The sequence below is a fragment of the Schistocerca cancellata genome, unplaced genomic scaffold (assembly GCF_023864275.1).
Source record: "Schistocerca cancellata isolate TAMUIC-IGC-003103 unplaced genomic scaffold, iqSchCanc2.1 HiC_scaffold_757, whole genome shotgun sequence".
Taxonomy (NCBI): Eukaryota; Metazoa; Arthropoda; class Insecta; order Orthoptera; family Acrididae; genus Schistocerca; species Schistocerca cancellata.
This window is the reverse complement of record NW_026046768.1, coordinates 17,361-31,756: the sequence shown is the minus strand read 5'-3', so window position 1 is coordinate 31,756 and position 14,396 is coordinate 17,361. Positions and strand designations below refer to the sequence as shown.

At 58.2% G+C, this 14,396-nt stretch overlaps 1 protein-coding gene across 1 annotated transcript; it reads left to right on the top strand.

Annotated features, from left to right (window-relative positions):
• Window positions 1-368: 368 nt before the first annotated feature.
• LOC126143072 (serine/arginine repetitive matrix protein 1-like) lies at window positions 369-2,510 on the top strand (the record flags this gene model as incomplete). The annotated part of the gene is made up of 2 exons (XM_049915294.1): window positions 369-1,238; window positions 1,782-2,510. Coding segments are annotated over exons 1-2 (1,599 nt in total), but the record flags the coding sequence as incomplete, so codon positions are not given.
• Window positions 2,511-14,396: the final 11,886 nt, after the last annotated feature.

The following is a 14,396-nucleotide window of genomic DNA, read 5'->3' as shown; positions in this document are numbered from 1 at the left end:
TTGCGGATGAGCAGCTCTGTGCTCTTCTGGTAGCGCCTGATTTCTCGCAGGGCGACGGTGCCCGGCCTGTAGCGGTGGGGCTTCTTGACGCCGCCGGTGGCGGGCGCGCTCTTCCTCGCCGCCTTGGTGGCGAGCTGTTTGCGCGGCGCCTTTCCGCCGGTGGACTTGCGGGCCGTTTGCTTTGTGCGGGCCATAGCGGTAGCGGAGCGGCGTGGAGGCGAGCGAGGTGCTGCGTCGGGTGCTGCCTTGACGACACGGGCGCGCGCCAGCCACCGTGGTGCGCTTATATGCCCTCGGTTGCGCGTGGTGGGGGGAGGGCGGGCCAGAGTCTATATAGGGGGGCTGGCGCGTGCGGGCTCGAGTTAGCGATGCCGCGCGAGACGGACGCACGCGCCGAGCGCTCCGCTCCCGAGCCCGCTAACATGCGTACGACTGCTCCGGCGGACAGGGCCGCGTCCCTGCACGCTACTGGGGTCGAGTCGAGTACGTCAGAGACGCTACCGAGCACCTCTGATAGTACTCCTCCCCCAACGAGCGTCGACGAAAGTGTTATCAACTGTGCACATGCAGTTCGCGTCACCCGCGTTAGTGATACTGCGTTTTCGATCACGCGCGAGTGTTGTGCGTCGATGCAGCAGCCATTGGAGACGCCTCCGGACGTCCCCACAACGCAGCAGGACAGCGAAGATGCACTGCAGCTACTTTTAGGGCTGATGCCACATGCAGCCACTGCTCCTCTTGGCGACGACACGGATAATGAAGAGGAGGAGATGCAGGTGGAAAACCCACAGGCAAACGCCCAAGCCAGTTCGTCACGATCCTCGCGAAAGAGGCAGAAATCGGACGACGAGTCCTCAGCCCCGGACGCGCGCAAATTCCGGAAGGAAAACGCGCCAACCGGGACAACACCGCGCCGCCGCGCGCGCGCCCCAAGGGTTGACAAAGACGGCTTCACGCCAGCGAAGAAGACCGCAAAACCCAGGCAACAGCTGACCACAGCACCCCTTGGCACAAGCAATTCCTTCGACGCCCTCAGCGACTCGGAAGACGAGGACCTGGCGCTGCCACCACCGCAACAGCGACAGACGCCGCCGCCGCTCGTGATCAAGTTTGAAGGGCATTTTCGCGAGCTTCAGAACGCTCTTAACTTGCTGATCGGCAGGGACAATTATAGTGTCAGCGTGTCAGGCGAAGACCTGCACAGAGTGAAAGTTAAGAGCAGTGAACACTTCGCAAAAGTGAGTGAAGAGTGTACCAAACGCGGATGGCACTTTTTCACTTACAGCGCCAACAGGAAGAAGCCTATTAAGGTGGTCTTCCGCAAAATACCTCGCAGCATGAAACCTGCAGAGGTTAAAGAAGACCTCGAAGAGATGGGTTATTGCGTTGAGGATGTGATTAGAATGGGACCTCATCGCACCAAAGCGCGAAACCCGCTATTCCTCGTTATTGCGGCCAACACCGCAGAAAACAGGAAGCTGTTCCAACTGAAACGAATAGGCAACATCGAGGTGATTGCTGAAGTTCTTCGTAATAAGGCGGCATATACACAGTGTTTCCGTTGCCTCGAACTTGGCCACTCCACGAAATACTGTGGCATGCCAGCTTTCTGCGTAAAGTGCGGCGAACAGCACGCCACTGAAGGGTGTGAAAAATTGGGAGTGCCGCACAAAGACTTTACACCCAAGTGCAAACTGTGCGGCGAAGAACATTGCGCCAACTACAGAGGTTGCACAAAACACAAAGCGTTTGCGGCCCGCGCACGCGGAAACGACGCACAGCAACGACGAGTTCCGGCGGGAAACTCTCACCCACGTGGAGCCCCAGCGCCCGCCAACAGCCGGACAAAGAGAAGACGCGGTCGCCGAGGCCGCGCCACCGGAAGAGCGCATTCCGGAGCGGTCGTCAACCCCGGCCAGCAGCAGGGGAACTCCAACGCCCGGAACAAAGAACCGCAGCGGCACCACAGGCAGCCGCAGAACACCGCCCCGGCAGCAAAAGGAAATGGCGGACCAGCTCCGCACGCCGCCATACTCCAGGTACCTGCGCGCCAACCCGCAGCCCCTGCAGCAGCTCACCAGGCCGTAGCTCCGCCCTCCCCGCTGCAGCGCGAGGCCAGGACGGCGGCGCAGCGGGTGGTAGCCCCGCCTCCCGCGCCCCTGCCACGGCAAGCGGCCCCCTCGGCCGTTCCTCGCACCGGCCGGGCGGACCAATCAGCGCAGCCCGCCCCGGACCAGAACAGCATGGCGGACTTTCCGGAGCCGCGATGGCGGCAGCAGCGGCCAACCACGGCTCAGCAGCGACCTCCACGGCAGCAGCGGCCAACCACGGTACAGCAGCAAACTCCCGCAGCCCAAGTCGACGCCTGCCAACAAAATGGCGGCAGCCTGGAGACTGGAAGCGGCCATGTTGTCGGGCCCCGACAAGATGGCGACCGCATTGACCGCCTCCTCGACACAATGCAGCACATGATGGCTCGCATGTCCGAGCTAATGGCCGCAGTACACCAGGTACTCGCCGTTGCAACATCCTCAGCCCAGCATGCCTGAACACCACAGGAGCACGAGGATCTGCGTGTTCAACGCTAATGGCCTGAGGACGCAAGACGGCGAGTTCCGGCAGTTTCTACGCGACGAAGACATCGACATCTGCCTCGTCGCGGAAACGCACCTAAAGCCTGGCGTACGAGTCGGAGTGGCCAACTACGCCTGCTACCGATATGACCGACCGACTGCAGGGGGCGGCACGGCTGTTTACGTCCGACGCTCCATTCGTCACCATCGTGTTCCTGTGCCGGAGCTCACTGCAATGGAAGCAGCCGCCGTTGCAGTCGACACCGTGCACGGACGAATCACGTTCGGCGCCGTCTACAGGCCACCACGCGGTGCACTGAACGCAGAAGACGTAAACAAGCTCCTGTCCCTCCCAGGCAACATCATACTGGGAGGCGACTGGAACGCTAAGCACGCTGCCTGGAACAGCCGCGTCACCAACACCAGCGGCCGCCGGTTGCAACGTGTGGTCGAACGACACGACGCGATAGCCGTGGGACCACACGAACCGACCATCTACCCAACAAGAGGGCGTGAGGACGTGCTGGATTTCCTTATCCTTAAAGGAATCCGGCAACACGTAGCAGCCAGCACCCGGACTGCACTCTCCTCAGACCACCTGCCGGTAATCTTCACGCTCGACTCGGAGATAATGCCGATGCGACGACACGGACTCGACCTCAGGGGCATCAACTGGGAAGAGTACCGTGAAAACGTCGCAGAAGCATTGGAGGCTATACCCGACGTCGACGCTGAAGGCGCAGAGGTCGCACTGCAACACTTAACCCAAGCCATCACGGAGGCAGCAACGGCCGCAACACCCGCAAGGCGCCAGGCGGCAGACGAGCACACGCCGCGCATGCTGCCACGTGCCATAAGGGACCAGATAGCTGCCAAAAACAGGCTGCAACGGGAATGGCAGCTAACCAAGGACCCGAGGACGAAAAGGCAACTGAACAGGCTGCGCCGCCACATCAAGGCAGACGTAGACGCCCACAGGAACGCCGAGTGGGCCGCCAAAATTGGAGGGCTGAACATCGAGGACGGGACGGCGTGGAAGACAATGAAAAGCTTCCTCCGCCGCACTCAGCCCATCCCTCCTCTACAAGTGGGCAACAGATTTGTCAGCGAACCGGACGCCAAGGCAAACGCACTGGCGGACGCGTTCGCTGCAAATTTCACAACAATTGAAGAGCCCGTCGACGAGGAACACTTACGCCTAGTAGCGGACCGCCTTCCTGTATTTCTCCGCGAACGTGCGGAGGACGATGAGATACAGCCCGTCTCGCCGGAAGAGGTCCAGCTGCAACTTCGCCGCCTGCAACACAAGAAAGCCGGCGGACCAGATAACGTCACTAACATGTTGCTGAAGCAGCTTCCCGACGCCGCAGCACACCATCTTGCGGCAATCTTTAACGGGATACTGCGCACCAGCGTATACCCATCTTGCTGGAAGTATGCGGAGGTAGTTGCCCTTCCCAAGCCAGGGAAGGACACTCGCTTGGCAAAGAACTACCGCCCCATCAGCCTCCTGCCAGCAACATCAAAGGTGTTCGAAAGACTCTACCTGGTCCGCCTGCTGGCCCACGTAAACGCCGAGGGAATTCTCCCCGACGAGCAGTTCGGGTTTCGTCGGGAGCACTCGACGACGCACCAGCTGCTGCGACTGACGGAGGAAGCGTTCGGAGCCGTTGACCGACGTAAGTATTTCGGCGCTCTCTTGCTGGACGTGTCTCGTGCCTTTGACTCCGTGTGGCATGACGGCCTCCTGTACAAGCTTCTTGTGCAGGGGGTACCTGTGTCGCACGTGAGGCTCCTGCAGAGCTATCTGCAGGAAAGGACGTTTCACGTCCGCGCAGCCAGTGGAATTTCCACGGAGCGCCGAATACTTGCGGGTGTACCTCAAGGCTCGGTCATCGGTCCGACGCTGTACTCCCTCTACACCGCCGACCTGCCACGCACGAACCGCGTCCAGACGGCGCTTTATGCTGACGACACGGCGATCTACAGCAGCAGCTGGAGCGTCGACGTCCTGCAGCGGCGTCTACAGGCGGCCACCGACGAGCTCACCGAGTGGGCAATGAAGTGGCGCCTCGCCTACAATGGTGAGAAGAGCCAGGCGATTATCATAGCCAGTCGCCCCTTCCGCCACGACGCGCCAACAGTATCGGTGCGTGGAGTGCCAGTCGAATGGAACGACACCGCCAAGTACCTAGGCGTCACATTAGACCGGCGTCTCACATGGCGGCAGCACGTTGAAAACATCAGGGGCAAGGCGCTGGGTAGGTTGAGGCTGCTCTACCCTGTGCTCAACCCCACGTCAACGCTGCCAGAAGACGTCGGTCTTACACTGTACAAGGCCGCCATACGACCGCTGCTGGAATACGCAGCGGTCGTGTGGGGAAACACGGCCGATACAAATCTGAAGCGCCTACAGACGATCCAAAACAGGGCGCTACGACTGGCACTTCACCTGCCCAAGGACTTCCCCACGGAGGAGCTTCACCGCGTCGCTGCCGTCCAGCCTCTACGCCAGAGGTTTAAGGACGCAGCGACAACTTTCTACAACAAAGCCGAGAGGTCGACTAACCAGCTGGTCAGAGGACTCGGCAGCCGACCACACTGGCGGGCGTCACTACGCTGGCCAGACCTGCTGCGCCGGTAAGATCGATGCAGCAACCATAACAACACTTGTCCCCGTGCAGGACAGCCTAGAAAGTCAAATGCATAACCCATAACCTGATCATTCTTAATGTAGGAAAAATAGCGCTAGGCTATTAAAACCTACACCCTAACCATGTGGAACACACTCACACCGTTCCACACATTAGCACACCTGGCCTGGCTGGGCGCAGACCGTAGCCGACTCGCTAGCGCCGGGTGAGGAGCCAGCCGCTGCAGCAGACGTTTTGCTTGCCTGAGCTTTTTTGAGGATTTAGAAGAGATGACTGGCCGCGGCAAGGGAGGAAAGGGGCTCGGCAAGGGTGGCGCCAAGCGGCACCGCAAGGTGTTGCGCGACAACATCCAGGGCATCACGAAGCCCGCGATCCGCCGCCTGGCTCGCAGGGGCGGCGTGAAGCGCATCTCTGGTCTGATCTACGAGGAGACCCGCGGAGTGCTGAAGGTGTTCCTGGAGAACGTGATCCGCGACGCGGTGACGTACACTGAGCACGCCAAGCGCAAGACTGTGACGGCCATGGACGTGGTGTACGCCCTGAAGAGGCAGGGGCGCACCCTGTACGGTTTCGGCGGTTAGGCGCGTCGCAGCCGGTGTGCTGTGCCGCGTTGGCCTTCCCGCGGCCGTGGGAGAGACGAAAACGGCCCTTTTCAGGGCCACCACACTGTTCGGAAATTGAAAAGTGCGAAAGAGTCTGTGTTGTTGCTGCGTGTGTTGCCTGCCTGCCTGCCTGCCTGCCTTCTTTCTTTCATTCTTCATTTCGTTTTCGTTTGACTGACGTGACGTGACTGGGAGAAAGGAAAGGAAGCGGGTCTTGTGGCTGTGTGTGCGAGAGAGGGCGTTTTGTGTTTGCTTTGTTTATCGATCGATGGAGATGCCGGGCTGTGTGTTGTTGTTGTTGTTGTTGTTGTTGTGCGAGAGGCGGTGAATATTTGCGCGGTTTGGCTGTGTGTGTTTGCGGCGGCGTTGGAGTTGCCGAGGCAAGGCGTGCCGATAGGCGGCCGGATCAGCTGTTTCGTTTGTTTGGGGCGCGCGGGAGTGGAGGGCGGTGTGTCGACACGCTCCTCTCGCAGTGGTCATTATTGCTGTCGTTGTCTTGTCGTTTGGAAGGCGACTGTGCGTGCGTGGAGGTGCTTGAGGCAAACGAAACAAAACAAGGTGTGTGTGTGTGTGTGTGTGTGTGTGTGTTGGGCCACACGGGCTGTGGACGACAAGATGGCGGCGGCTCTTCTTGTTCTTCTCTCTTTTAGTCCTCTTACCGTTAGAGGGGGAGTTGGTGGAGGTTATTGTCGCCTGTGGACATTTGCTCCTCTTTTCTGTGTGTTGTTCTTATCTTCGGTACTGTGCTTGTTTTCGGACGTTGCTGTTTGTTGAGAGTGATTATGTGTTCTGTCTGTGCTACTGCTGGAGCAGCGACTCTCGGGTCTTGCACATCTGTCCCTGTGGTGTTCATATCGCCCAAGGGTCAAGACGTAACAGTCATTTTCTGACTTCCGCGCGGTGGCGTAGAACGCTTGTGCCAGGGCGCGGAATCGTGTTGTGAGTGGTTCTATGCAGGTCTGCCGCGGGGACGTGTAAGGCCCGTCGTAGAGCGCTCTGCTTTGGACCCTTCTGTAGGCGATGCATCGTCGATCTGGCTGCACAGCCCCATACAGGGCGCGCATATTCCAGTATCGCTACGCCTGTTGCGGGGTCGAGGGAACAGGGTACAGGATCTGCATCCTGGCGTGAGCGTTTGTGCCAAGTTCCCCTATGTGACACTTGGATGTCAGGCGTGACACCGAGGTACCTCGCAGAATTTCTCCCCCCTGCAATCGTAGCAGTTGGTATGGTCTTGTTGCCGGCGGCGGCTGTGGAAGTGAAGTTAAAGTAAAGTGCGGCGAGGACGACTGCAATTTTGCTTTGGACGTAGGTTTGTGTGGTGGCCCTGAAAAGGGCCGATTGTTGTGAGCCGGGCCGGCAAAGCGCGTTGCGTGCAGGGGAGCACGCAGCGCTGCTGGGCGGCGGGTCCGCGTGCCGATTGCCTGGCCTCTCTGTTTAGGCCTTCTTCTCGGTCTTCTTTGGCAGCAGGACGGCCTGGATGTTGGGCAGGACACCACCCTGTGCGATGGTGACGCCCGACAGGAGCTTGTTGAGCTCCTCGTCGTTGCGGATGGCAAGCTGCAGGTGGCGCGGGATGATGCGCGTCTTCTTGTTGTCGCGGGCCGCGTTTCCGGCCAGCTCGAGCACCTCAGCCGCGAGGTACTCCATGACGGCGGCGAGGTAGACGGGCGCCCCGGCGCCGACGCGCTCGGCGTAGTTTCCCTTGCGCAGGAGGCGGTGGATTCTGCCGACCGGGAACTGGAGCCCGGCCCTGCTGGAGCGGGACTTTGACTTGCCCTTGACTTTGCCTCCCTTTCCGCGTCCGGACATGGCGATGGGCTGTGGTGTGAAAACGAGACGAGACGAAGGACGGTGCGAGCCGCAGCGAGTCGAGCAGCGGAGTGGCGGCGCCGCCAGGGGTGGGGGTCCTTTATGCTCTCGGGTGCGGCGGCCGGTTGCGCTCGCGGCCCATTGGTCGGCGGCCGCAACGGGGCGAGCTGGTAAAGGTGCGGCGGCGGGGCGCGCTGGGTGCCACTGTGTGGGGAGACGCTGACTAGAGCGGAGCGCTTGCTACTGGTGTTGCTGCCGTACGTTCACGTTCTTGTTTGAGATGCCGCCCAAGACTAGCGGGAAGGCCGCCAAGAAGGCTGGCAAGGCTCAGAAGAACATTTCGAAGGGCGACAAGAAGAAGAAGCGCAAGAGGAAGGAGAGCTATGCCATCTACATCTACAAGGTGCTGAAGCAGGTGCACCCTGACACGGGCATCTCGTCGAAGGCGATGAGCATCATGAACAGCTTCGTGAACGACATTTTCGAGCGCATCGCGGCCGAGGCGTCCCGCCTGGCGCACTACAACAAGCGCTCGACCATCACGTCCCGCGAGATCCAGACCGCTGTGCGGCTGTTGCTGCCTGGCGAGCTGGCCAAGCACGCCGTGAGCGAGGGCACGAAGGCGGTGACCAAGTACACGAGCTCCAAGTAAGGAGGTGGCTCTGGAATGGAAGGAGAGAAGGCTCCTCCGTTGCGAGAGCGGCAAAAACGGCCCTTTTCAGGGCCACCAAATGGCCTTTGCGGGAAGGGCGGAATTGTTGTTGTTGTTGTTTTGTGTGTGAGTGGGTGGACGGCGGCAATAGCTACCGCTTTGGTTGCGACGCGACGGGGTGGGGTGGCCGATGCGATGAATTTGATTGATGGGGGCGCGTCGCGTGTTGCGGGGTACGGCCACGGTGTGACGTGGAATGGAGGCACGTGCGCACAACTCGTTGGTGTTACCTGTCTGCGAGGTGGGGGAAGTGCGATCGGTGATGTGTCCTTTGGATGGAGGTGCCGGTTAGTTACGTGACGGATGGAAACGAAACGCGATTGTTGGGAATGTCAGTGTGTAACGACGGCCGTTTTTTCGGGTCGGTTTGCACGCCATACATGGCGAGGGTGAGATGTGTCTGTAAATGCTGCAGCGTGGAGGCGTGTGAGTGACGTTTAAATGAACGCGCATTGAGACACCAATGTGTATTGCATTGTACGGGCGACACGCACGATGATGTACCTTCCCTCCGACTCTGATTTCGATAGTCGTGTCTGACTGACTGTGTCTGCTTGTGCGTACGACGCACGCACACCGACGTCGTCATTGAAGATGCATGCACGCGTGTCCAGTCCAGTGCAGTACAGTACAGTACAGTAAGCGCGACGCTAGAAGACGACGGTCGCTTTGGCGAATGTGCGCACACGTGTTTGTGTGTGTCGGTGATGTGGTCCGATCCGTCGCCTCTGGGAAACTGTCGATCGGCGCGGTACACCGGCATCACGCAACGGTACGTCTTGAACACCCGTCATACCGTCGCGCTGAGAACGGTTACCGAAAGGTGAACCTCTGTGATCGGTCGAATGTCTGGGCAGAACGTGAGGAGAGAATGGTGGAGGAAAGGACAGAGGGGAAGAAAAAAAGTAGAGAGAGAGAAAAAAGAAAAAAAAACCAAACAAAACGGAGAAACGCGGTGTAGAGCAACGGAACGTTCCCGTGTCGGAGGTGTATTGTAGCCGCACTGAAATGCGTGTAACGGCGCGGCGGCAAGTGTCTGCCGTGGTGAACGTTACCTTTGACGGCTGAATTGTGTGCGTTGCGTTGCGTTGCTTTGCTTTGCTTTCCCGGATGTGTATGTAACGTTCGTTGAGATGGTTCTGAGGAAGAATGTACGACAGTGCCCGTGCCGTCTATGTTCGTGTGCAAAGCCATTGTGTGTGTACGGAATGATGTCTGTAGGTGTTAGTGAACATGTTTTACCAGTGGGGGAAATGGATCGTCGATGGTTGCCGTCACGGTCGAGACAACGCACGCACCCTCCCTCCCTCCCTCCCTCCCTCCCTACATGAAGGTGTCGAGAAAGTGTGTTAACTGGGGTTTGTTTGTCTTTCGTTAAAGGGAAGGGACGAGAGAGAGAGAGAGAGAGAGAGAGAAGCGAAGTGGGGATAGTGCGTTCATTTTGTGTGTGTGTGTGTGTTGTTTCGAGAATTGCGTCCGGGAATGGCGGTGGGCGTGCCCTGCATGTGGCCCGGAAGGCTGTTCGTTTCGCGGTAGTGTGTGGACAGGGGAGGGGCACGCGTAACGCTGCTGGCATGGCATGGCATGGCATTCGGGAGATGGGAGGGGGCAAACGAAGAAAACAAGAAGCGGGGGCTATAAAGACGGGGAGGGGCGCGGTGTGGGTGGCTTGCGCTGCGCTCGGCTGGCGCGTGCGGCGTTGTTTTTGTGCAAAAGAAGAGAAAACGAATGGGTTGCCGGGAGGGGGCCGTTGTTGTGTTGTGGTGTAGCCGCAGACGCGGCTGTCAGTGAACGTGGTGAGACCGACGGATGCGGGAGGGGCGGGGGCGGTGGTGAGAGCGGGGAAAACACTAGAAGAAGGAGAAAAACGCTGCAACCAACATAAAATGAGGCGTTTGTAACCTGCCAGCAACAAAACAACAACAAAAAAAAGGTCTATCAACATTGAATGTAAATGGAAATGGACCCAAGTGTAACCTCCCCGCACAAATAGTCGTAAGTAAGTGAGTGCGTGAATGATGATAAAAATGTGCCAGAATGTTGTTAACGTCCCTAGAAAATGAACGAACGAAGATTGATGGGAAACGCGCGATAATATGATGAATGGAAATAATGAACCATGAACATCTCAAGAGACATAATTGAAAACCCGATAAACGTTGTAAGGGCAGCGCTGGCTGACCTTCGGCCCTGTATTCTGAAACGTCCCCCTTTGAACAACAATGTATACAAAACTGCGCTTAAAGTGACACACTATATTTTGAGCGCAACGCAATCTGACTATCAAAGATCCCTGCAAAAGAATGGCCCTGAGTAACATTAAAGTACACCTTTCGGAAATCACTTACCTCACAAAAATCGTCATTACTCGAAGTACGGCAATACAGCGAGCACCACTACTGCCAGCTAAATAAGAGATTCAAACTACGGAGGGCACTAACTACTGATAGGGATAGTTAGCAAAGTAAAGATTTTAATAGAGAACAACAAACAATGTATTTACCCTTAATATCATCACAAGTCATAATATATGTAATTTGAAAAGTCCGCCATATCTCTCCTCACATGCACCAGTGCTGGCGGCTCACCCCTAACTGCGCAACGGTACGCGCTGTTCACATCCAGCTATAGCAGGTTCATATGACAACAATGCAAACTGGCCACTGACTGCACACGGCACAGGCAGTGATTTTCACACAGAGCGCTACGTGGCATTACCAATAAAAAAAAATGTAAACAAACAGCCTACGTACAAATCAGAATAAAAAACAAAAAAAAAGAGCAAAAGATCGTTACGTCAATGAAAAAAAAAGGCAAAAGAGGAAACAAACTGCATCTATATGTGCTCTTAACTGTAGATACCTGTACACAGCTTCGTGCAATGAATGCCGGCTCACATTTAATTTTTTGATTGTTGGAGGAAATATTCTTTAAATGGAAATGAATGGTTTTACCTTTAAAAAAAAGTTACTTTGGAAACAAAGTATTATTGGGGCATTTTGTTGTGAAGAAAATAGTTACAATTGACATACATTATTAGATTTGCGCAATGCAGCTTCATTACCTTACCTTTTATAACAATATGCATCGTCCCGAACGGAGACCAGAGTCGCGAGAAGAGCACGCCGCCGCCCGCTCAGTACAATCGTCCACTCGCTAATACTGTCGTCGACTGACTACGACCTCTCCCGACCCGCCACATAGAGATGACAACTGTTCCTGCCGACCCGCTACGTGCCACTAGTGTCGTGTGGCGCAGACTAGCGACGATAAGAAACTCTCTGGTCAGAGATTGTGTGGTGCCTCGCCATCGCTGGTAATGAGTACATAGGTGTTTGAGCGCGCGTACCGGAACACGCAGTGCGGAGCCCAGAGACTGTGTTGTCGAGGCCGTCGACGCAGTGCATGTCGGTCGGTCGAGTGCGTGCGGGAGGGCAGAGAGGCAGCGTCGGCACGGAGATGCACGCACGGGGGCTGCGGCGTGGCGCGTTTGCGGTAGGCGCCTTTGGTGGCAACGGCCGGGACAAGCAGCGGTGTATGGTGTGGTGCGGGCCGGACAGGGGCGGCGGAGGAGGAGGAGGCGGCGGCGCGACGATGGCATTGGGGCGGAAACGGGGACGGCGACGGCGGATGTTGAGAGGCGTCACGCGCGGACCGACACAGACGCACAGATAGATAGATAGGAAGAAGAAGGGGCGGCTGGTGAGTGCAATTTAGGCGGTAGACACAAGAGGTCGGCACGGCATTTGCGTGATGTGGCGTTGTGACGGGGTGTGCTCGCTTGCCTCGTTTTGTTGATGCGCGCAGGAAGATGTGCAGAGCAGCGGCGGGCGGCTCGGTTCGGTTTGGCCCGGCGGGCCGCGCTGTTGTCGCGGACGTGAGCGCCCCCTGGCGGGTGGCCGGAGGCGGCGCGGCGTGTTGGACGTGTGGCTGGCGGCAGTGCACAATTGCGAGTGGCTGGCGGTGTGGCGGTTGGCGCGTCGGGCGGCCGAGAGAGAGGAGAGGGTATGTGTTTGCGGGCGCGTTTGCTGCGCGGCGTCGTGCAGGGAGGGCGGGCGCTTGTCGACTGTGAGTGTGTGTGACTGTGTGGCGAATTGGCGGCGTTGTGCTCCGGCCGAAGGCGTCGGGGAAAGGAGAGTTGGTCGTGATGTCATGTCGCGCCGTGTCATGTCTGCGAAACGGCTGCCGAGAGGTGTGGTGGTAGCGAGCCGGTCGGTGTCAGTGCGATGGGAATGTGCGTTTGGCGGTTTCGGTGTGCTTTTTGCGGCGTGAGAGTGGGGCGGGCGGGCAGGCGTGCTGTTGTTGGTTCCTTGTGTCTTGTGTGTAGCTTGATGGCAACGTGGAAGGACGCCTGTTTCCAGCCGTGCGTGTGGTTGTCGACGTTGACTGGTTTGGGGCGTGCCGTTGCACGTGCGTGTTTGGGTCGTTGGTGTGGTTTTGGCTGGCTGGCTGGCTGGCTGGCTGTGTGTACGGTGGATAGTGCAGTAGTTGTGTCGTTGCCACGGGCGTCGGGTGCGGCTGCGCGTAGTGGCGGAAAGGTGTCGCGTGACTTTGTGAATGGAGTGGGGCGGGGAAAGGAGCAGCGTGCCGCTGCGTCGTGGCCGTTAGCCAGAGGCTGTGCTTTGATAGTTTTGTGGACGGTTCGTGCGAGGCGATTTGTTGCCTGCCCTATGTTTGTTTGTTGTTTTTGGAGACGACGACTGGTTGGTGGCGTGCGCGCGAGCGAAGTGGCGGTGTGCGTTTCCCGTGCCGACTGCCGACTGCCGGCTGGCGACAGGTGCGCCGTCGGTGGGGTGGGTGGCCGGCACAAGTAGAGGCGGCGGCGTCGTTGCGGTGTGTTTGTGTTGTCGGCGACAGCTGTTTGTGCGGTGCGTGTGAATGGTGGTGCAAACGTGTGCTGGCGTTGAGGCTGCGACCGCGGCGTGTTGTTGGTTGATGTTGAACAGCGGCTGTGTGCGGTGGTGGTGTTGCCGCACGTGCATCCGGCCCGGCGCGGAAAGCGCAGTTGCGGCGGCCCTTCGGTGCCAGCCACGTCGCGTGAGCGGCGGGTTGCTCTGGTCGACACGTGGTGCTCTGGTTTGTTGTTTGGTGCCCTTTGGCCGGTGGGTGGTCCGTGTGTCTCGGTATCTGGTCGTGGTCGTGCTGCCCGTTTGTCGGCGTTGTCTGTGGCTTCGCTTTTGTTTTTGTTTTTGCGGCGTGCCGACGACCCGACGCGACCTTTACACCCAAAGTGTGGCGCCCGAAGGTGAACCAACGTAATCCGACCTCGGCGCTTAAGCTCTAAGCCTAAGCTGAGCGAACCGAACCTGTGTAGCGTTGCGTAGCGTGAGGTGAGGTGCGGTGAGGTCAGCCTCAGCGCCAAGTAAGCCAAGCTGTCCGGCCGTGAGGTGGGTGGGTAGGTAGGTGCGGCTGCTGCGGCCACCTGACGCCCGACGTGTGTTTGAATGCTTAACCTAAGTTTGAGGCTTAACCTAACCCAAGTGGCCTTAACCTAACCTAACCTAACCTCGGACGCCCGACGTGTGGTTTGAATGCTTAACCTAAGTTTGACGCTTAACCTAACACCGACCCTTAACCTAACCCAAGTGCCCCTAACCTAACCTAACCTAACCTTAATGTAACGTAACGTAACCTAACCTCTGACGCCTGACGTGTGTTTTGAATGCTTAACCTAACCCAAGTGCCCTTAACCTAACCCACGTCCACCGAACCTAACCGAGACGTGTGAACCTAATGTCTAACTCGTAACGCGTGATGTTGGCTGTCGTGTGTGCTGACGGCAGATTGGGTTGGTCTGTAGTTGCGGATTTCGGTTTGCCTCGGGCGAGGGGTTGGCTCGTAAGCGGCGAGGGGCGCTCCGGCGGAGCATGTTGCTTTGCAGGCGGCGCCCGTTTTTTGCGGCGGGCACAATTGAAATTGTTGGGAAACGAACGAAAGGGCTGTGAATGTTGGCGGGCGAGAGGAGGAGGACGTGGCCCGACGGCTGCGGGCCGATCGGGAAACGGTGGGAGGGCGATGGGGCGGCGGAGGTGCGTTTGCACGG